The sequence below is a fragment of the Dufourea novaeangliae genome, unplaced genomic scaffold (genome assembly GCF_001272555.1).
Source record: "Dufourea novaeangliae isolate 0120121106 unplaced genomic scaffold, ASM127255v1 scaffold96, whole genome shotgun sequence".
NCBI classification, from domain to species: domain Eukaryota; kingdom Metazoa; phylum Arthropoda; class Insecta; order Hymenoptera; family Halictidae; genus Dufourea; species Dufourea novaeangliae.
This window is the reverse complement of record NW_015373974.1, coordinates 219,427-241,165: the sequence shown is the minus strand read 5'-3', so window position 1 is coordinate 241,165 and position 21,739 is coordinate 219,427. Positions and strand designations below refer to the sequence as shown.

General features: G+C 40.2%; 1 protein-coding gene across 1 annotated transcript in view; it reads right to left on the bottom strand.

Moving 5' to 3' along the window:
- Positions 1-21,739, bottom strand: part of LOC107186940 (probable G-protein coupled receptor 158) — a 129,392-nt gene that overhangs the window by 47,680 nt on the left and 59,973 nt on the right. The window contains exons 3-5 of the mRNA XM_015574912.1: positions 21,249-21,372; positions 20,213-20,356; positions 6,932-7,132 (exon numbers count right to left, since the gene is read on the bottom strand). Of these exons, the coding sequence (XP_015430398.1) occupies positions 6,932-7,132; positions 20,213-20,356; positions 21,249-21,372 (469 nt within the window). The remainder of the gene's footprint in view (positions 1-6,931; positions 7,133-20,212; positions 20,357-21,248; positions 21,373-21,739) is intronic.

The window sequence follows — 21,739 nt, the reverse complement described above, 5'->3', positions numbered from 1 at the left end:
GATACTTGGGTTAGGTGTATATAAAAATAGAATTGAATATGGACACAATTAGCGTTAGGGTTAAACCTGCTAAATTAAGCCTACTATTTCTGCTAAGTTAGGCCTAGTAGATCTGTTAAGTTAGGCCTAGTAGATCTGCTAAGTTAGGCCCACTAGCTATGTTAAGTTAGTCCTATTAGGTCTGTTAGGTTAGGCCTACTAAATCTGTTAAGTTAGGTCTACTAGATTTGCTAAGTTAGGTATCATCTCTAGGTTAGGCCTTAGTTGAGCTTATGTCGAGATTAGGCTAACTCTAAGTCAGGCTTAGGTTTAAAAAACCGAGTGCGTTAAGTTTAGACCACGTCTGTATTGGGACTATACCAAGCTACTGCCAGGACTGGATCACATTTGCGCCCGGGCATTACAAGGTTCAGTTAGATTTGAATCGGGTCTCGGGTATATTTATATAAAGTCTGCGTTCGACACACATCAGATCGGAATAGCTGAGTGTTGGTTTTCTACGAAAAGCTGGAACCATAAATACCTATAAATCTCAAGGTATTTCTTTGGAAAGTGAGTTCAGGGCATGCTGTCGCGTATGAAACCCCGGTTAGTCCCATTCCTTGGCTGGGGCTCTCGGGGAAATTATATTCACTATGGACCGACAGGAAATCTTATTTATCGGCAAGAAATACAATTTCCCGTTGCTTTATGGAATCGCGGAAACTAACGAGAAACCCAGGTAATCGTCGGTGAAGGGAACAGTATGTGTGTGGGCGATGGGAGGTGGGACTGGATGGGATACGTACGATAAGTTTCATTTCCAATCGACGTAAAAATTGCTCGGGGACAGAAATTATGTTTACGAGGGTTGCTTCGATGCCGTTTCTCTTTCACGAGGGTAAAAATACAACCCAGACTACATATCTGAAACGTCGGCGCCCCTGAAATATTAGTCGAACAGAAATTCTTTTTCTTTTTTTTTTTTTTTTACATTCAATATGCGATGAAGGATTTCGATTAAATTACGAAAGATGAAAGGCACGGAAAATTGAAATTAATTTCTTTCTTTGATGAAAAATGAAGAAATGTGCAGCGTACTCGAGAATTGTGTGGGAAATTTAACTGAATCGATTTCATCGAGGAAATAGCGATGAAGTGTACGAAGTGTATTACACAAGGTGTCGACGTAGATCTAGAAATTAATTTTTAAGAAGGGCACTTTATATTTATTTCCATCTAAGTGTATATAGGGTGTTCCATTTAGTCTGGTCCAAACATTCTTCTCAACGGGAATGTACAGTTTCTGAATACTAAGTCCCGTTTTAAAAATTCTGATTCAATGTTTTCATACTTTTTCTCTCGTAAATATGCACGTTCGAAGCGCGGCCAACGGCTTCGACAAAACGAAACGACGGACACGCTGTCACGTGGCCCGGCAACTTGTTGCGTTTCACGAGCCCGAGCTGCGTTGCAATTCGAGTGCGGACGGTACATGACTCGATGTTTGCGAATTAAATTGCGATCCGTCCGTGAGAACGATCAATTTTCGACGTTGCCAGCAAATCGACACCAAATGTCCTCCCGTGGATTTTCGTCCACGGGTAATTGGACGTTGGCCCAGCAGTTTCGTGAAAATAATATCCTCGGTTATTTCTGAGATCGATCACCTTTGTGTCTATATTTAATTATTTCACCGTACCGAGCCAGCTTTTCTGGATGATATACTCGTTTACACTAAGAGTAATTTAACATTAATTTTCTAAAATCGTCAGATGATTGTCAGAAAGTTGTCAGAAGGTCGTCAGAAGGTTGTCAAAAAGTTGTCAGAAAGTTGTCAGATGGATTGTCAGAAAACTGTTAGAAAATTCTCAGAAAATTCTCAGAGTGCTTATTTCCTCATTTTTGTGGTTAGTAACTACCGACAATTTTCTCATTTTAAAATATAAATATTCAAAAATACTAATATTTTTCTTGCATTAGATCACTATGACTACTTTTCTTTATGGTTCTGGCTCCCAACTTCGCTCTCAGCGTTACTACTGTTTTACAACAGTTTGACAACAATTTACTTTATACAAGATCAGAACAATTTCGAACGAATGTGCATCATACTATCAAAATTGAAAGGTCCTCTAGTTTTATACAGGATGACCCGCATAACGTGTGTGTGCCCATACGTCTCACCTTCTTTTTCGGTGGACTTAATGTTCCCAAAAATCGCCCAGCCTGTGAGACGGAGTGCTATTCTCGGTTTTCAAATTTCAATTCCGTAGCGTTTTCTCCATCTCCAACGACCGTCGTTACGACAAGGCCGGACACTTTTTTCAAAGACTCCCGAGTACTGTGTTTCATGGCAGCTCGTAAATGCAAATTCACGGAAAGAACGAGCTCTCTAGGGGAGGGCCGTGATGGTAGAAGGCGAAAAAGCTGTTTTCCTAAATTCTGGACGGTGACGCGCGTTTATGGGTATTTACCGGGTGTCCACGAAATTTCAAGCTGAATTTCGACAGTGTACTCTTCATGGAGGTTGACTTCGAATATAAAAAATAGAGTCTAAAGAAATATTATTTAATTATAGTTGGTTTCGTAAATTTTGAATGGGAACGTTTATGAGTATGTACCGGGTGTCTATGAAATTTCAAGCTCAGTTTCTACAGTGTACTACTCATGGGGGTTGATTTCGAATATCATAAATAATGTATATTGAAATATTCTTTAATTAAAGTTGTTTTCGTAAATTCTGAATGGGAACGTTTATGAGTATGTACCGGGTGTCCACAAAATTCCCGGTTCATTTTCGATAGAACACTCATGGATGTTGATTTCGAATATCAGAAATTAAGTCTATAGAAATTTTCTTTAATTAAAGTTCGCGAAGATATACCGTGTGTCACCGAAATATCGGGTTCACTTTAGACAGTATATAGATTTAATCATATTCTGAGATATTCTCGTTAATATCTGATATTTCGAGGTGAGTATACAGAAAGGAGCACGTAGACGCCGTTAACCCACAAAATCTGCAATGTACAGGACACATTATTTAAATTCACGGGGAAGATCGAGGTTTGCTTTCGAGAGTCCATCTTTGATGGACGAAGATCATACGGTTATCCCCGAGAATCGGATAGCTTTCGAGAGTCACATTGTCGATGCTCGGCCGGAACCGCCGCAGGTTAATAAATTCCCTTTAATTAACCGGAAACGGCCCGAAACCTAAGCTCCTGGGCACTTCCTACCAAGTACCAGCTCGAGTTGTTACGGAAATTTATTACACGAATCGCCCAAAGACAGAACCAGTTTCCCTCGGGTTTACGGAGTTCATCCCCCCCCTTCCCCATCCCCCAACTCGGCGCTGATAAGATTTCGACGCGGCGAGACTGATCATGGACCCTAATCGTTCCGAGATCTTGATGGTCGAACATTAACTTTAAAATGATCATACTGAAACATCGTTGCCAACCCCAGAACATTAAATTCCGACCACGTTTCTATCAATCTAAAAATGTCACTGAAATGGAAAGCCAAATAGGTTACCATGTCTAAATAGCAAAAGTTTACGAAAATTTATAATTGTAAATACTAACATACAGGGTGTTTCATTTGACTCGCTGAACGAATATATGAAAGGATATTAATATTAGTTGTATTTTTTAAAAAAAAGGAAAAAGACGTGTGTGTTAATATTGATAATCAAGGCCATATGTGGTTAAACTACCTGACTGATGTGGTCACACAGGTAGTATTCAAGTCGTATATGATCATGTAAGTAGAAAAGTAACTACAAAATAGAAAAACCTATTAAAACGAAAATTCGTAAAATAAAATCCAACGAGGTTCTCATTTTATCGTCAGCCTAATAACATCTTTAACGCAAAATAAAAAAATTCGATGACCACGTTCCCGCGGAAAAATCATGGAATTATGGGTAAAACGAGTGTGCCAGGCCAATAGTCCGCGCGATAAGGCTGCGCTTTTCATTTCCTGCGACGAGGGGACGTTATTTTCCGCGATTTGTCTGGTGCAAAAACGCGAGCCGTGTGAAACGACCAATTAGCAAGGCACGGGGAGCCGTGGATGAACACGCGCGCGTGTCCGCATGGAAACGCGTCGCATCTCCGCCGGCGCGCGAGGGCCTTTTGTCTTTTTAATTGTGACCGATGATTGAACCATTCCCTGGTTGACCCACAAATCGCGGAATTCGTTCGATCTCCGTTCGCATCCCAGGATCGAGGCAGCGACGCGTGCGATTTTTTCGCCTAATTCGACTGCAGCACACGCCATTACAGTTGGATTTTCCGCGGGAATTGGGAAGGAAATAGCAGGCCTGATTCGATGAGTTTCCAAGTTTTTATGACGATGGTGAACCGAAGCAGATTTTTTTAATATTTACGTGACCCGTGGCTGGGTCCCTGGCGACTTGTCCATGAGTACAGACACTGAACTGATTATGGAAAGTCAAAGGTATAGATGGAACAAATTATGGGTCACGATTCACCCAGCCACCGGCCTCTGATCGTCTATACTCTGAGGTTTAATAATTTAGTAACGCGTCAAATCCGTAAGGAATGGCATCAAATGATACATGTCAATAACATGGCAACCAAATGGTAACAAAAATGGTAACAAAAATGGTAACAAAAATGGTAACAAGAATGGTAACAAAAATGGTAACAAAATGGCACAACGTAGAAATAAATGAGACAAAATGGAATATTATTTAAAATTCGCCAGATGCATTATTTCAAAGTTGCAATAAAAACTACAATTATTAATACAGTTCCTCCCGACCAACCCAATAAATGAAACGACTTCTAGCTTTGCAAGGGGCCGATCCATGGCCCCTTCTAACACCTCCGATGCAACATTATATCCGGGGGAACTGGAGTACGTTCTAGTACTAACGTGGCCAACAGCGGAGCGAGGGAAAACCGGAAACTTAATCGGTTCGTGGAAACGACAAAAGGCGTCGCGCGGCCCATGAGCCGAGTGCACTCGGTTCGTTGTCGACGGGAGAAAGTGTTCCCCGCGGCGTTTGTCGGTTGTTCGTTCGAGTCGTTCGGTTCGAGGGGCCCAACCCCTCCCCCCCTCCTCCTTCATTCTCCCAGAGCAGTGCCACTTGACGTGTTTTTCGCAGACGGGGAATACGGTGGATTGACCGACCGCGACCGATCCTCGACCTTCCCTGTCCCCATTGTGCGATTCCGTTTGATGCTGGTAACTCTATTACGGCAGCACGGGGATCGAGCAAATACACCGCGAATCGAGCTACAAACCGTACACCCATGTTCGTTCTGCGACACTCGTTCCCGATAGAGTTTCGGGAATGTAAACGGTATCCCCGCAACGGTAGTTTCAATTCTGCTGAAGATTGGATATCGGGAGCGATGCATAGAAGCGTGTTGAAAATTTTGTTGCTATCATCGATATTGGATATTTCTGCGGTATTATATATATATAAACATTCGCTCGATACTTTTCGAAATCTCCTCATTGTTAGTGATTCTGGGATCAATATTTGAGGATGAAAAATGTCCGTTTTGCAAAAGATAGATAGGAACTGAAAGTAATAACACTAAATGGCACTAAATAGTACTAAACGTCATACAATCTCATTAAATGGTATTAAATGGTATGAAATGGTATGAAATGGTCTGAAATGGTATTAAATGGCATTAAATGGCATTAAATGAAATTAAATGGCACTAAATAGCAAGAAATATAGTAAATGGCACTAAAGAGCAAGAAATCTAGGAAATGGCACTAAATAGCAAGAAATATAGGAAATGGCATTAAATAGCAAGAAATCTAGGAAATGCCACTAAATAGCAAGAAATGTAGGAAATGGCACTAAATGGCACTGAAAACGATAAAAAAAAGTTGTAAAAACCGGTAAGAAATTCCAAAAACAAGGTAGTGTATGTATTGTATATCGCATGATAGTGTTGTATAGTGTATACATTGATGACAAGCGACAAAGGTCAAGAAATCGCCCTGAATCCAAACCAGTAATTCAAGCCGGTCGGACCGTGAAGTGCGTCGATTACCTATTGAGAGGGTCGTCGCAACTTCGCAATTCAGAAGTGCAATCCGCGTCCATGGAACGACGGATCGAACGGTACAAGTTTACCACGACTCGAAATAATCCTGTTTGGTCCGTCTCGAGGGCCCCGGGGCTTTAATTAATTAATTTCGAACTGTCCCAAGATCGACAACTTATTCGCCCCTTTAAACTCTCCAAGTACCACGTCAGCGAAAGACGCAATGCTTCTAAGTTAAATTAAAACGCGTAGATTCTCGTCCAAGAGATTCTTCCCTATTGGAAGTGTCCGACGATCGTGCTTTAAAGGACACCCATGGCATGATTCATGTGTACATAATAAACCCTCGTAGCACAAAAATATTGAAAACATATTTGTTTAGCCACACTTTTTAATATGAAATAAATATTGAATCCAAATATTGTATACATACACAGAAAATATAAAGTACATGTCTCCAATATTAAATACATATTTATTTTATATTGGGAGAAAATATTTTTTTCGTAATATGAAATAAACATTGTATGTATATTTAAATATTAAAAAGAGATCGAAACAATTTTTAAAATTGGATGAATATGTATTTAATATTTTGTGCTACTAGGGAACTGTCTAGCATTATCCATACAAAATCATACTAGAAATACAATTGTATATTTCTCCTATGAATAAACAACCCGAATTTAAATGAATGGAATAATAAATAAAGAAATCGGAACTTTCCCTTGACCATGGATAAATTAAACTAGTAATAAAATTGTATACTTTGTCATATAAATAAACAATCGAAACAATAATAAATTCAATGATAAATAAACAAATAGGAACTTCCTCTTGACCATGACAGGGGTCAATCTTTCACGAGGTCTGAACAATAATCGAATTAATGCACAATAACCACCTACCTTGACGTTCCCGTACTTCCAGGTGAACAAGGCGACGGCTGGCAAACAGGCGATGACGCAGCATTCCAGGATCAAGATAGCTGTCCTCATCAGCCAGTTCAAGGACACGACGCAGGGCGAGTCATCCTCACAGGACTCGCAGCCCTCTGCGCACGGAAGACACTCGAAGACGCCGTCCAAATCGTACTGGCTCTCGTCACCCTACCGAGCGTAATATGTATCAAAGATAATGTCCCATTGACCTAGGCCACTTCACTGCACGTACGACCCCCCGCCCCGCCCCAACTACTTGAACACTACCGAATTCGTACACCCGTGACGCGACGCGTTCTGTACCAGGTACGGGGAGATACTGACTAGTGCGTAGTATTATTGTTCTACCGGAGTGGGGAGCGAGGCCTGTCCACTGCGGTCTAATTGGCCGTCTCAAGGTCTTTGTCCGAGGTAGAGGAGGGGGAACTGGCTTGGGACCAGGGCTGCCAGGAATATTGTGAACATGGCCACTGGGAGTCCGTATGACGTAGAGAGTAGTGGAGGGGGAACGCACTACAGCGACCTTCGCATGCTGTGCACAAGGCTTATTAGTAAATATACAGGATAAGTCACCTAACTGTACCACCTGAATTTACTCATAAACTTCTATAGAATAAATGTTATAGAATAATAATTCTATGGAAGAAATGTTTCGAACGAAAGGTGTTTGATGTGGAGTGGGGCATGGAATGTTACAATTAGTTTTTTGATGTTGCGCTTTTTTATCGAAACATGATGACCTTGAGTTTTTGTACCACAGTGTGGATATTTTCCCCTGCGACTCGATAGAATATTTAATGCTGAATAAAAAAAGTACTAAGGTATATGGGGTAAGGACCTAATAATTACCGAGAGTCAGAGGATGACAAGTCCATACACCAATTGTCTGCTTGGTACAGGAGTTCAATGTTCATGGCAAACCTTTTTAGGAATACAAATGCGTTGTGCAAAGTTCGTGGAGGGAATGGTTAACATCTGAGATTCCTTACGTATAACGTATCCACAAGAAGTCACGTGGCCTTCCTAGGCGTGTCATTAAGCTCCTCCCCGTAACGTGGCGTCACGCTATTGGTCGTCACGCCCACCGACCATCCTCCTGACCCCGCCCATACCTACCGACTCCTCCCGCTAACGATATCCAACCACGATCGACAATAGTACTGTAAATAATTGCTACGAGAAAGTGTCGGAACGAGAATGTATATGCAAACCGTTCAAAGGGCCGATCGAAGTTTCCGATTTCATTCACTTCACTCGTTCTGGACTTTCATACGTGGAAACGGTGCCATTAAATCCCGCAGAATAACCGTGTAAGCTCGGATCATTTATCAGGTTTCGACGCTATTAATCCCATCCATGGTCGTAATTCAGGCTGTTCACCGGGACGGTTCATTAACGTTCGCCGCCGAAACGCCATTAAAAGGAATACTGACCCGAAAACAAATTCTCTCCTCCCCCCCTCCCCTGCCCCCTCCTACACCTATAACCGGTTAACGATACCGGACAAGTTATCCCGCGACGGGTATCGTCGTTGCCCAGGGAAATCCTAGCGACTACAAATCACGACGTCGTAAATCGTATTCACGATCGGCCTTAAGTTCCAGCGGATTTATCGTTCTCACAAATCACCGCCTGCGGCATTATGGTTTAGGATATTAGAGGCGACTAACCACGCCCAGCCAGTACCCATACCCGCCCTTCCGCCACTGCCGCCAGCCATGTATTGCGAGTCATCTGGTGCGTTTTGCAGTAGAAGAAATGACCCTTTTTATTTCAGGAGATAAACCATATTTTTCTCAATTCTTTTATATTACTATTTTATGCTTTTTTTTATGGATTAATAATATGTGTAACGAATGTATTTTACAGACTTGAGAAGTGTCTAATGAAACTGTTAGCTAGTCGTGGAACTGAATTTCTCTTCAATTTTAGTAGAGGTATAAAATAACAACAATGGTAACAAAAATGGTAACAAAAATTGTGACAAAATAGTGATTTACGGGGGTCGCCTGTACACAATCTGGTAAAATAAATGTGACCGTCTTCCGTGAACGAATTTCTGTGTCACCGTATCCTGTGGTCATGGCGCCTCGCCAGCTAATTGCACCGCGTTTCATCGATCACCGCAAGTGTCTCGGTGGCCGATTCACCAAGTAAATTTAGAAAACGGTCAAAGACCGCCCACCGTTTCCTTTCCGTGGCACGCGTCTAACGAGCCGTTTCCGTAATCGACCGGTTATTTGTTTCCCACGTCCAGGCGGAAGCTCGACGCTTTTTAAGACGTCGATCGCAGCTCCATAAATCACCGCGTTTCCTTCACTTCCGGTCTGCTGCTCCCCCTCCCTTTTTTCGATTATTCTTCCATACTTCCTTTTCCATTTTTGGTGCAGCTTTCGCGATTGTTTGCGCAGCGGCCACTTTAAATGGATTTCTTTTATACTTCAATTTCTTTAGTTTCGAAATTTTCAACGTTCTTAATTTCGAATTCTACAACGTTTTTAATTTTAAATTCTACAACTTCTTTAATATCCAATTTTGCAGCTTCTTTAATTTTGAATTTAAATTAATGTTGAATTAAACTAATTTTCAATCTTGCATTTGTCAATTCAAATTTAAATTTCAAATTGTCTTTCAAATTTTAAATTTCGAATTGTGAATTGTCATTCGAATTTCGAATTGTCTTTCAAATTTCAAAATTTCGAATTTTCTTCAAACTTGAATTTTCCTTCGCTTTTAGAGTTTCTTTTTCTCGAATTTTCTCTCGTATCGCATGATTCCTTAGTTGCCCATGGATTCGTGAATAGTCACGATCCGTGATCGGTGACAAGCAAATTCTAATCGAAAACCAATCAGCCCGAGCCGGGGTAGTAACGCCGGTTTGCGTTAAACTTTGCTCGAGCGTCTCGTCTAATCAGAAATGACACGCTGTCACAGAAAGACAGACAGTGAGCTTGCAATATCGGAGATCCAGTGTTACACGACGGTATGGGACACATTTGACTCTCGTCAATCCTGCCCTGTTCGAAATTGCATGTACCACGACGACACGCTCGCTAGCCCGACGAATTCGTACACGGTCGCCTGGCTTTTTTTCCGTTGGAAACATCGAGTACAAACAGTGAAATTTACATTGTTAATCTTTTTAAAAAAAATTCTTCTTTAAATCGAAATTTTACTGCCGTTTAGTACCAGTCATTTATTAACTTCTTTAGAACTTGCTTTCATATTTTTTTGGTTCCTGTCTGACTTATAGTATCTATTTTACTTGTCCACGCATACACGGATCTGTTCCACTCGCCTCACCATGGAGAGATCTATTCTACTTGCACAGCCAGCTATCGGTCTATTTGATTAACAACTGACCTATATTACTTGTGTAATCTGAACTCGATGAATTCTACCTGTTTAATCAGCAACTGCACTGTCATACATGTCTGACCAATTGTCGACTTGTTTTACTGGCGAAAGAACCACGCGTACATCCTGCTTATAATTAATCAGGAATTAATCTTTTTTCAATTTCCGACCAACCATCAGGTTATACTACTTGTAAGATTGAAATCCTATAATAAATTACTTTTAAACAATCGTGTATATTCTGGATTATTAAATTCAAGGCTAGATAATCACGTAAGCCTTGAAACCGGGTTTTTATTTCTCAACTTCAATGAAATTCCATTTCACTTAAACGCATTTGAGAAATTCCCCTAGTTTAGTTGTCTGACTAGGGGCGGTGCCTATTCCACTTAAAGGACTTCAGGTGGTCGTAATCATGCCCCAGTATTTGTTTGATTGGAGATCAAAACCACTCGTGTCACTTCAAAGAGACCCCAACTTTGCATGTCTACGTAGTCACCGACCTACTCTACTTATGTCACCCAATAAGCATTCCAATTCTACTTGTCCGACTATAAGCGATCCTTATTCCACTTGTCTGCCTACAGACGATCCCATATTCCTGGTCTTCGAGTGACCCCCCTCGTTCCGTTTGACCGCGTAAACAGCCCCTTATTCTATTGTAGTATCTTATCCATCTTTTCTAGAGCCATCAATAATTTTACTTCGATCCTTTCGATTTTATTTGCTTCCTTCTCGGTTATCCATCAATGTGCATGTGCTTATTCTTGCGGACCAAAGAGCATACCAGCTTCCTTCGTCAACTTAGGAGTACTCGTTCACGTGCTCCTTTTTACATGGGATAATGTACCAGTAAGGAAAGAGGTACAGTGAACAGTATTTTTTTTATTAATTCTACTGTTATTAACAGGAGAAATATAATAAAAAGTGGAGAATCAATAGATGACTACAGTGCCTGAAGAAATATTATCTTGATGAAAAATTTGTACGATTAACTTTTCACAAATGAACCAAAACAAGTTTAAAAATAATAGGGAGATTTCGTCTTGCAGAGGTTTTTGCGTAAAACGGAGCCAAGTAACAGTACAATAAAAAAAATACGAAACAATAAAAAAAAAATTTGACCTTGAATTTCGAGGCCGAGGTCAATTTTGTGGCAAGTTTTTTAAACAGATCTCCACCGATCTGAATTTTTTTGAACTCTGCACACAATTCGTTTTAGGTTACGTTTTTATTAAGTAAAATAAACGAAGTGCCTGTATTAAGGACACTGGCTATAATTGGAACATTTACCTTAGATCATTCGTGACCAGTCAATACTGGATTGGACACTTGGGGGTTTACGTGTCACTCGAAGAGGGGTGACATGTCGGTCAACGTGTTAACCCCTTCAAACCCGACGGTCATATTTCTGTACATGAAGTTTCTTACAATATAACGCAAAGCAGATCCACATTATCTCATGAATTTGACTTTTTCCATGTTCTGAATGCTTTATTAGGTCCAGTGAATTCAGAATTGAATAACAAACCCTTCTTTAAAAATTGAAAAAAAAATATTTAAACAGTGCACTGAGTTAAAATGTGTAATCAGATTATATTTTACTCTTAAAAAAAAATTCAGGTCTGAAGGGGTCAAATAAAAAACTAATGTACTTCTCAAAATTTCTTTACAAATCGTTACCAAAGTCTTGCCAATTCTTCCCCTCATTGGGGTCATTTAAGTTCGATGACCGTGAGCTTAATCGATCTCGTGTGTACACCCTATGTCTACAATTGCATTTCCCCATCAGACCACGTGTGGTATTCGTTTCCCTTCCATTCTGTTCCTCCCCCCTCCCAACCCCCCACACTCCTTCGCGTCACTGCGCTTTTTACACAGGGTCCACGTTTACCATTCGCCGGTATTACACGTACGTTCGCGCGGCTCCAGACTCGAAAACAGTGTCGGATCGATGGAAAAGCGATGGAAATTTCTACTCCGCTGTCGGACGAGTTTTCCATCTCGTGGCTAAAAGGGGAGGGGTGTGCCACTGCTCTGTGTGATCTGTAAATGAGAACTGCGACCTCTCCCTATTCCTGGGCCTGGATAGAGATCTCTCCAGGTTGAAAATAAGATTTCCTAGGAGGAGTAGAAAGAGGGGAGAAGGCCACGGCAAACAGATGAAAAATTATCGTCACACTCCGGAATTGCCATTTCCTTCCTTTTCGTGTTTTTGTTTTCCTTCTTTTCTTAACTTTGCGTCGCAGAATGTTTCATTAGTTTGTTAACGCTGTGAAATTGCAATTAGAGCTACAGCTAAATAGATTAAAAGTTATTCCGCCTGTTCACGCTTTGTTTTCATAATTAGAGGAATTCCCTTCGCGGGGACGTGCGATGACATTTCCTTTAGTGCAAAGGATGATGTATTATAAATACATATTTAAATGGTTCAGCAATCTGTTATGAATAATATTTGTGATTGAGCTAACTGTAAACAGAAACTATAATTTACCTAATATAGTGATATGCTTATATACCGATATATAAATATACCAATATATTACCATCAATATAGTAATATATCAGTATATCACATAAATAATACGAATATATTACTCTATCAATATACTAATGCATTAATATATCACTATATGAATATACTAATGCATTAATATATCACTATATGAATATACTAATGCATTAATATATCACTATATAAATATACTAATATACAGGTATATCAATGTATGAATATACTAATATACCAGTACATCAATATATCAATATACGAACATAGCAATATACCATTAAACCACTGTACTAAATATATTAATTATAACAACTGTAGTTTACATCTTGATTGCGAGTTTCTAGGTGAATATTCGCGACGAAGGCTTCCTGGTAGAAACACGAGTAGTACACGTACGTATGGACATGCAACCAACCGAAGATGCTTTCGAATATGGAGATCACGATTGCGTTAAGTTCCAGTGGCACCGGGGTACTGTGTGCCACTGACAACAAACAACGGCAACTGTCCAGAAACTGTTGGCTAGCCGGCGCGCCGGAAGTTCCATTGGGAGAACATCATGCGAGTATACGACTGGAATCCGTAATGAAAAGCTAAGTGAAGCTCTCTCCCGTCGCTGGGTTTAATCATTCTTTTCCATTTACGATTCCAGAAAATTGAGTTACGTTTGTTAATGAAAATGTACACGTTCAATAAAGTTCATCTTAATCTATAATTTTTATTCCTTTAGTATTGCTTCTTGCCTTTTTAATTCTAATCTAGTGACAGACATGTATCTTGTAATAAATGTGTCGTAAATATATGTATAATAATAATATCGTATTTAGTATATTAGTATGTTCAGTAAATTGGAATTATTTATTATAGTTACTGTTTAAAATAAGATATATTATAGTATTATTATAATTGTGTTATTATTATAAAATTAGTTGTACGTTTTGTTTATTATTATACATTAATTATTACACCAATATATCGATATGTCAATATACTAATGTACCAGTATATTACTATATCACTATACTAATATACCAATGTATCACTATATCAATATACTAATATTTCAGTACATCACGTATAGGGATATTAAGCTACTTTTTCAGTATGATTTCAGTTAGTCCCAAATATACGGTTAATTAATTGAAAGTGAGTGTCAACGGAAGTATGGTGTCCCGCGTTTTATTCGACCTGTAGCCAGCGAGCCGTCACATACGGGTCTGATTAACTATCGGCACACATCGATGCACTACAATGCGTCCCTCCTCGAATCGCTAATCATCGTTGATGCAACGCTTATTTCGCCTCCCCTTCAATAGATCGCCCGATCCCGTATAGATCGATCCTTCCTGTTCCAAATTTTTAACAAAAGGAACGAATCACGGTAGCCAACGTTCTACAATCTCAGAAGTCAACAACCGCCATATACAGGCTGTTTAAGTTCGATTGCAACCTGACATTAAAAATCGGTAATTAATAATCATCAAAGATCGAGAAGAAAAAATCGAATTTTAATTAAACGACCGTTTACAGAAAGGAAGGAGAAGAAAAATTTGCAACGCGAAACGAGAATTTTGTTCTCGATTTAACACACGAAGTTTTCTGGCGAGGCGCCAGAGCAACAAATACCGTGTCTTCTACAGACTTTTGGCACCGAGTACCGGAAGTACGAAGGTCGAGTAGAGTGACACTGGAACCGGGGGCCACAGCGATTTTTCACTCGTCATTGTTATTATCGTTTGTCCTTTTAACTCGTCCTCGATCCGGGAAAATGTTTCAAGAGTATTTTACCCCGAAAAAAAAAGACATCGAGTTCTTGTTCGTTCGAGCACCTGGTATATGATACGAGGCACAAGTGTAGGATTACGGAAAATGTAGAATTTCGAATTCAATTGTTATTTGGACAAATAAATATGTTTTCTATGCCTTCGTTTTATCGTTTCTCATTCATAAATAAGAAATAAACATGATATTGTTTTTATTAATATACTACATGTAATATATAGACTGAAGAGAAATAATATGTAAATGAAAATTATTTAATGTTAAAAAGGTATTTAAGTAGTCATAATGATTTCCTTACAGAGCAACTGTTATTCCAAAAATTGTTCTTTTACTTCCATATTCTTAGAGATACATTCAAGACAACCATTTTTATTGGTTTACCCGGTACATAATATATTCTTATGTGCAGGATAGCCCAGAAATAAGTTGAAATATTTTAATATGAATTTGATTCTGAATTTTCAATTACTTTTCATACACCATATCACCTTCCCCTTGACTGTTATTCCAGGGACACCGTGTATAGCCCGACGGACAGCTGTCAATTATATGAATAAAATAAATACTAATAATACAAATTTCATTCTGAGTTTTTAATTCTTTTTCATAGATCCTATCACCTCCCCCTTGATTGTTATTTAAGGGACACCGTGTGTAGCCGGACGAACGGCTGTCAATCGTATGAGTAATATAAATATTAACAATATGAATAAATAATACGAATTTCATGCTGACATTTTAATTACTTTTCACAGATCGTGCCACATTCCGCCTGATTGTTATTTCAGGAACACCGTGTATAGTCGGACGAATGGCTGTCAATTCGTTAGTTCTTTCGCGTGAAAGTGGCTATCGGCAGCGGCCATGCTGTCATCGACATTGTCATCGGGGAGTTATGCATCTGGGATGATTTGACGCGGGCCGCACCTGCGACGGACAACAAAACGATTTCCCATTGGCGGTTAAGCGAAACGTTATTAATACGACGATCGGGGGCCCCGTCGTTTCAAGGGAATCTCTTTTGTTGGACGGCCCCGTTATATGTCACGTTACGCGCGGATTTATCGTTCGACGTTTGAAAAGGACCATGGGCTCGAAAGGGTAACACGTTTATCGGCCAGAAAAAGTACAGTGGCTCAGTGAATATCGAACACTCGGGGGTCCAAAAGACCAGAATTCGGTTCTACGTTTAAAAACACGTGAAAAACGCAGTATACAACTTTTTCCTACGACATGTTGTTCGCGAACAAAACACGCTCGAATGCGTTGGCGCGCACGTTTGAATGGACCGCCATTGTCCGCGCGTCAGGCTTCATTGCAGATTTTCTCGAAAACGAAACATCGTACGAGCAAAATGTATACCTCCATTTATACTCATCCTTGCATGAAGATGAATTTCATCTAGGTTGTTTTTAATTAATATTCAATATTCGTCCGAAATCCTCCGATTACTTAATTGATAATCAGAGAGTGGTACAAGAATAGAGATGTAATTTATTAAATATTGAAATTTTGAGATTCGAATGATCGTAGGGCGATTCTCCATAAAAAAACCGAACGGAAGTGTGGAGGACATTTTCTTCCTAAGTCCTACAGTTTTGAAACAGTAAGAGTTATTATTGAAAACAATCTATTCTAGACTTAAGCAAGACCTAATCGAGGCATAACCAAGACTAACCAGTAACTAATCCACATCCACGTATCATCTTACCAAAATTAAAACGACAACCAACAAAACTGTGCGACACAAAACCCACAAATCTGAGTAATTATTTAATGAAAAATTCGCATGCCCAGTTTCTCGTTCAATTCACGCGAGATGTTACCGAACAGATTCGCGATGTTCGTTTCAAAATTTGTGACAAGATGGAAAACGGTACTTTGATCGATACTCCCATGGAAATCAGTACGCGACATAAAGGATTCCTCCCTGCGCCTGTCACAGGAGGGAGAATTCATAAAAAGGAAACAAAAAGTAATGGGGGGGTGTCAGACGTGAAATTAATTTCACGCCCTGTACGTGGCTTTGCAAGCAAATGCGCGAGCGCGCGGTTGTTAACACAGGAAACGCGGATAAAATTCAATTCGGTCTGAGTCCCGTGGCCCCGTGTGATAGCATGATACCCTGTCAGCGAGTAAATTAAAACCGTCTTGTTTCTTTTACGCCTGCTGGCTTATCGCGTTATCATCGATGAGGGCGCACGGAAGGCCACGGGCGACATCGATTTTACCAAGGGGGTGGGTGGTGAGGTGTCTCGCTAACCGTTCGTTTCCTCCCCTTTCCCGAGACTGCGGCCCCATTGTGTTTATTCCACGGGACATTAATCCAAGGAGATCCCTCGGTCCGAAAACCGAAAAATCTGAACAGTTTACGTCATATAATCTCCAATTGGTATTATAAAATTATTATGTACTAACAGGCGAGGCTTAAACGTTGGAACCATGATTAGCCCAAGTAGAAACACCCCAAAATAGTGAGGCATACTATATCTCCAAAGCCACGCCCACAAATTTTTACATTTAACTACTTCAAGAACGAAGTTCTCTATGAAAAAGATCGAAACTACAGTTTGCAATCATTTTTATTTTGATTCATCACCATCAATAGTTCCTGCAAGTAGAAATACCACAAAATAGTCAGACAGATTAGCAATCCTGAATGCCACAGTTCCGAATTTTTTAATTCTTATTTTTTTTTAAAGGATTCCTTTCGAAAAACGTGTATAACACATTTCAATCATTTTTACGTAGATTCATCATCGTACCTGGTTACTGCAAGTGGAAATACCGCAAAATAGGCAGACACAGTAGCTATACCCTCAAAGCCACAGTTCCGAATTTTCAGTATTTATTCCTTCGATAGTGAATTCCCTTTGAAAAACATGTGTAACAGAGATTTCAATCTTTTTTAGGTAGATTCATCACCATCACTGGTACAAGTAGCCCTACACAAACATAGTCAGACAGGATACCTATCCTCAAAGCCCCAGCTCGAAATCTTAAAATTCAATTCTCTCAAAAAAGGGAAGCGCCCAACGGAAAACGTACATACGACACTTCTGACTTATTTTTGCGCGCAGATTCGCCTCCAGCATAATAATACAACAAATGAGCGTTACAAAACAATATTAACACTAGAACTACCAAAGCAGTTCTTAACGCAAATGTTACAACAATGCAATTTTCTCAGATTTTTCAAAACTTTTATTGCAGTACGAAAAAGAAGAAATTAGCTTGTAAATTTTAATATTTTCAGAAGGTTCTCATGATTATTTATCGGATGGACATAAATATACCCTTATCGTCGGTAGTTCTAGTGTTAATTAAATCCCATCACCGGAACTGAATTCGCCCAAGTTCACCTGTCCGATGGGCCAAGGCTTCCAAGCCACAATCTAGACCCGGGTAACATCATTTTCTCGCGGCAACAAAAGAAAACAACATTACCATTTCCCCCTTCATCCACGTTCGAACGTCCCCGGCCGAAATTAGCATCCAACGGACAAAGAAACTCGCGAGTCCCGCGATTGCATTAATGGTCGCGTGCCGCATATTAAACCCAACCCCACTCCCTTACCCCGTTACTAGCACCTCGGACTGTCGAAAGGTTAATCCTTCACCGGTTGTCAACGTGGGATATTAATTACAGCCAAGGACAGACCCGCAATACCCGCCCTTTGTACGAATCGCTGTACAACGAGTCGTTTATCAGCGATCGCGGATGCATGCAGCGTTAATTTTCTCTCTCTACCCGTTCCCAACCCCGTTGGTCACGTCATAACGCGTAGAAGCATCCACCGATTATGGGTTGACATTAACTCCCTTTGATCTACCCGCGGCTGGTTCGTTCATTTAGTTCGACCACGCCGTGAATTAACTCGTCGTTCTGGTCAGTCGATGCTCAAAATTGAATTGACCGCGGCGACGGACAGTGTTTCGAACTGTTTTGAGGCGGCGCTGTTATGGGCGCTCGGGTCGTGGCGGGTCGTCCCGTGGAAGTGATACGAGGTCACACAGGTGAAGAAATTTGGTGGTGAGCAGTTGGAATAATTTTTATTGGGTGGTTTTGATGATGGTGTTTCGATATCAAGATTCATTAGCTCCTGGGGGGACTGCGTTAGGTCAGAAATCTGATGATGAGGAATGAAAAGGTTTGGAACTTTTTTTTTATGGATGTCCTGATGATGGTGTCTGAGTATCAATATTGATTTGCACTGGGCTAGGTCTGGGTGATACATGGGAAGAGATGGATTGCTTAGGTGTCAACAATGGTTCCTGAGTAGGTCTGTGTTAGGTCAGAAATCTGATGATGAGGAATGAAAAGGTTTGGAACTTTTTTTTTATGGATGTCCTGATGATGGTGTCTGAGTATCAATATTGATTTGCAGTGGGCTAGGTCTAGGTGATATATAGGGAGAGGTGGATTGCTTGGTGATAACATCTAGGTGTCAACAATGGTTTCTAGGTCTGGGATAGGTCAGATATGTAGTGTAGAGGAATGGGGAGAGTTGACATTGTTTTCGTTCTGTCTTCTAATGATCTAGCTCTAAATACCAGTATCGATTGACACTGATCGTTTCAATTCGCCTGAAGACGGTCCTAAAGCATCCGTTCTAAATTAAGGATACTTTAAGTCTATTAATACTCCAGAGTCCAGGAAAAGAGAAATGACTAAAAATATCCTTTCAACGATGCACAGGACACCGAAGGCAGATTAAACGGAAGGTGCATTGAAGTCAAGTGGTACTGAAGAGGAAGCCTTTGACGCCGATTCAAAGGTGTTCAAATAAGCTCGTCCTCAGCCATCGGGGAACTGATTTATGGGCCGGCACCGTTTCGGGCATCCCCCGCAAGAAAGGAATTAGTATGAATATTCCGTGACCTGGAAGTAATGGCACGCTGCCATAATTTGTACACCGATTTTTACTTGGCTGTGCTCGACGTTGACAAATCACCGTCAAGTTGTTCTTTAATCGGCCCACGGAAAACCTTGATTTCGAAAAACACACCGGGTGTCCGGAAACAAAAGGTCGCAAACTTTCGAACCGAACAAAAATGGCCCTAATAAAAACGTACCGTTTCGGTACGTCCTTGTGCCAATAAATTATCTGTGAACGATAGGATACATCTCACCTACTGGTGACCGTCATATCAAGAATGGAAAATTCCCCGTCGGTCACCGGTGACCGTCACACCAATAATGGAAGGTTCCCCGTCGGTCACCGATGACCGTCACCTCGTGAATGGAAGATTCCCCGTCGGCCACCGGTGACTGCCGTGTCACGAATGGAAGATTATGCGACGGTCACCGGTGACCGTCACACCGCGATGTATATTATGCGACGGTCACCGGCGACCGTCACACCGCGATGTATATTATGCGACGGTCACCGGTGACCGTCACACCGCAATGTATATTATGCGACGGTCACCTGCGACCGTCACGCCGCGATGGACGATTCTGCGTCGGTCACCGGTAACCGTCGTCCCGTGAATGGAAGATTTTGCGACGGTGAATGTTTAAAATCACGTTTTCGCAAGGTTAGTACGAAAATTGCATAAATAATTCGGGGATTAAAGGACAAAGGAATACTCACCATCATCAATTTCTCGAATTCCTCCTCGATCACGGTGCCATTGTAGTAACGATTGGTGGACTTCGTGTCCGGGTAATAAAATCCCCGTTTGCAGACGCATCGATAGCTTCCGCGACGGAATCCGAGGCCCGGTATGGCGATACACTGTAACAACGATTATGCATTTCGGCGTGGAACGATTTGCAACTGGAGTATGAAAATTTCATGCAACCGTTCGAATGGGAGGGAGGGGGGGTGTGGAAGGGATTCTGTGTAAATTGACAGAACAATTCTTCCGAATGAGTTTTCTTATGGAAAGTTTAATTGGCGCGAGAGAACGATATTTGTTGCTCGTTTCGAAGAGTAGTTAAGTCCCGATAATCGAGCAGCGTTATCGAGAACGGATTAAAAAATTGATTAAGCGTTGGACTGCAGCTGTTGACGATGGAAACGAGATCTTTCGCCTGCAGTAATTTGGGCTGTTTAATTAAAAATAATTATGTGTACGAAGACTTTAATTTACTGATGTCATCTTGTTAATTTCTTTTCATTTTAAAGTTGATAATTAATAATGAAGGGAAATATTATCCATTAGAATCGAGAAAGTAATGCCCGAATAATCGAATCTTCTTGCAAAATTATTTTGTTTAAAGATAACACTCTACCGATCTGTCGACGTTTTCATGAAGATTTTATAAAATTCTGGGTTTTTTTATTAATCAAGTCACAAGCATCAATTAATATTAAAGTCAACTATTATTGACAGAAATGGATAAAATTGTGTTTCGATAAACCAGTTTGAAAATTCGATTGGAACACTCCAATTTGTTTGCGAACAAATCCAGAGGAAGAAAACCGTAAAACCTACCAATAGTCCAATCTGTGTGCAAACAAAAGTTCAGAGACAGTCAAAGTAGAATTTACAGTGATTTTTTTTCGTTTCAAATTTTTCGGGATTCTAGTTTATTTACCGATAAACTTTGGTGTGCTGATTCGTTAAAAAAATAATATCGAAAGGCATGGTTTACCCGGAGCAAATGTTTGCTTAGCCACTAACCTCAGTCGTTCGCTTTTTGCACTTGTCGCTTGCAGCAAATATGTTCAGCTGAGTGGATCCAGGCGGCAGGGGACACTGATCTATATCCAGCCTGCGTAGATCTATATCTATCCCGCTTGTTCCCCTGAAACATCGAAACGAAAATGTTCTAAAAAATTTTAGAAAATAAAAACCTTGAAGACACAAACATCAAGGTCGAAAATATTCTAACAAAACATAGATACCGATAATTTTTAATAAACCTAAAAAAAATAAATATTTTCTTATAAAAATAGGTTGAAGCAAAAATTACAGATAACAATTTTCTGAATCAAGCTTACGAGACATTGGAAATAAAAATGTCTGATTAACAAGAATAATAATATTAAAAATGAGAAGTGGAATATTTCTTGTAAAATAGAAAATATCGTAGAAATGGCATTGGCCTGATAAATTCTTTACTCGAAACAGGCAGAAAAGCTGAAATTTGTGATAGTCAATATTATTTGAAA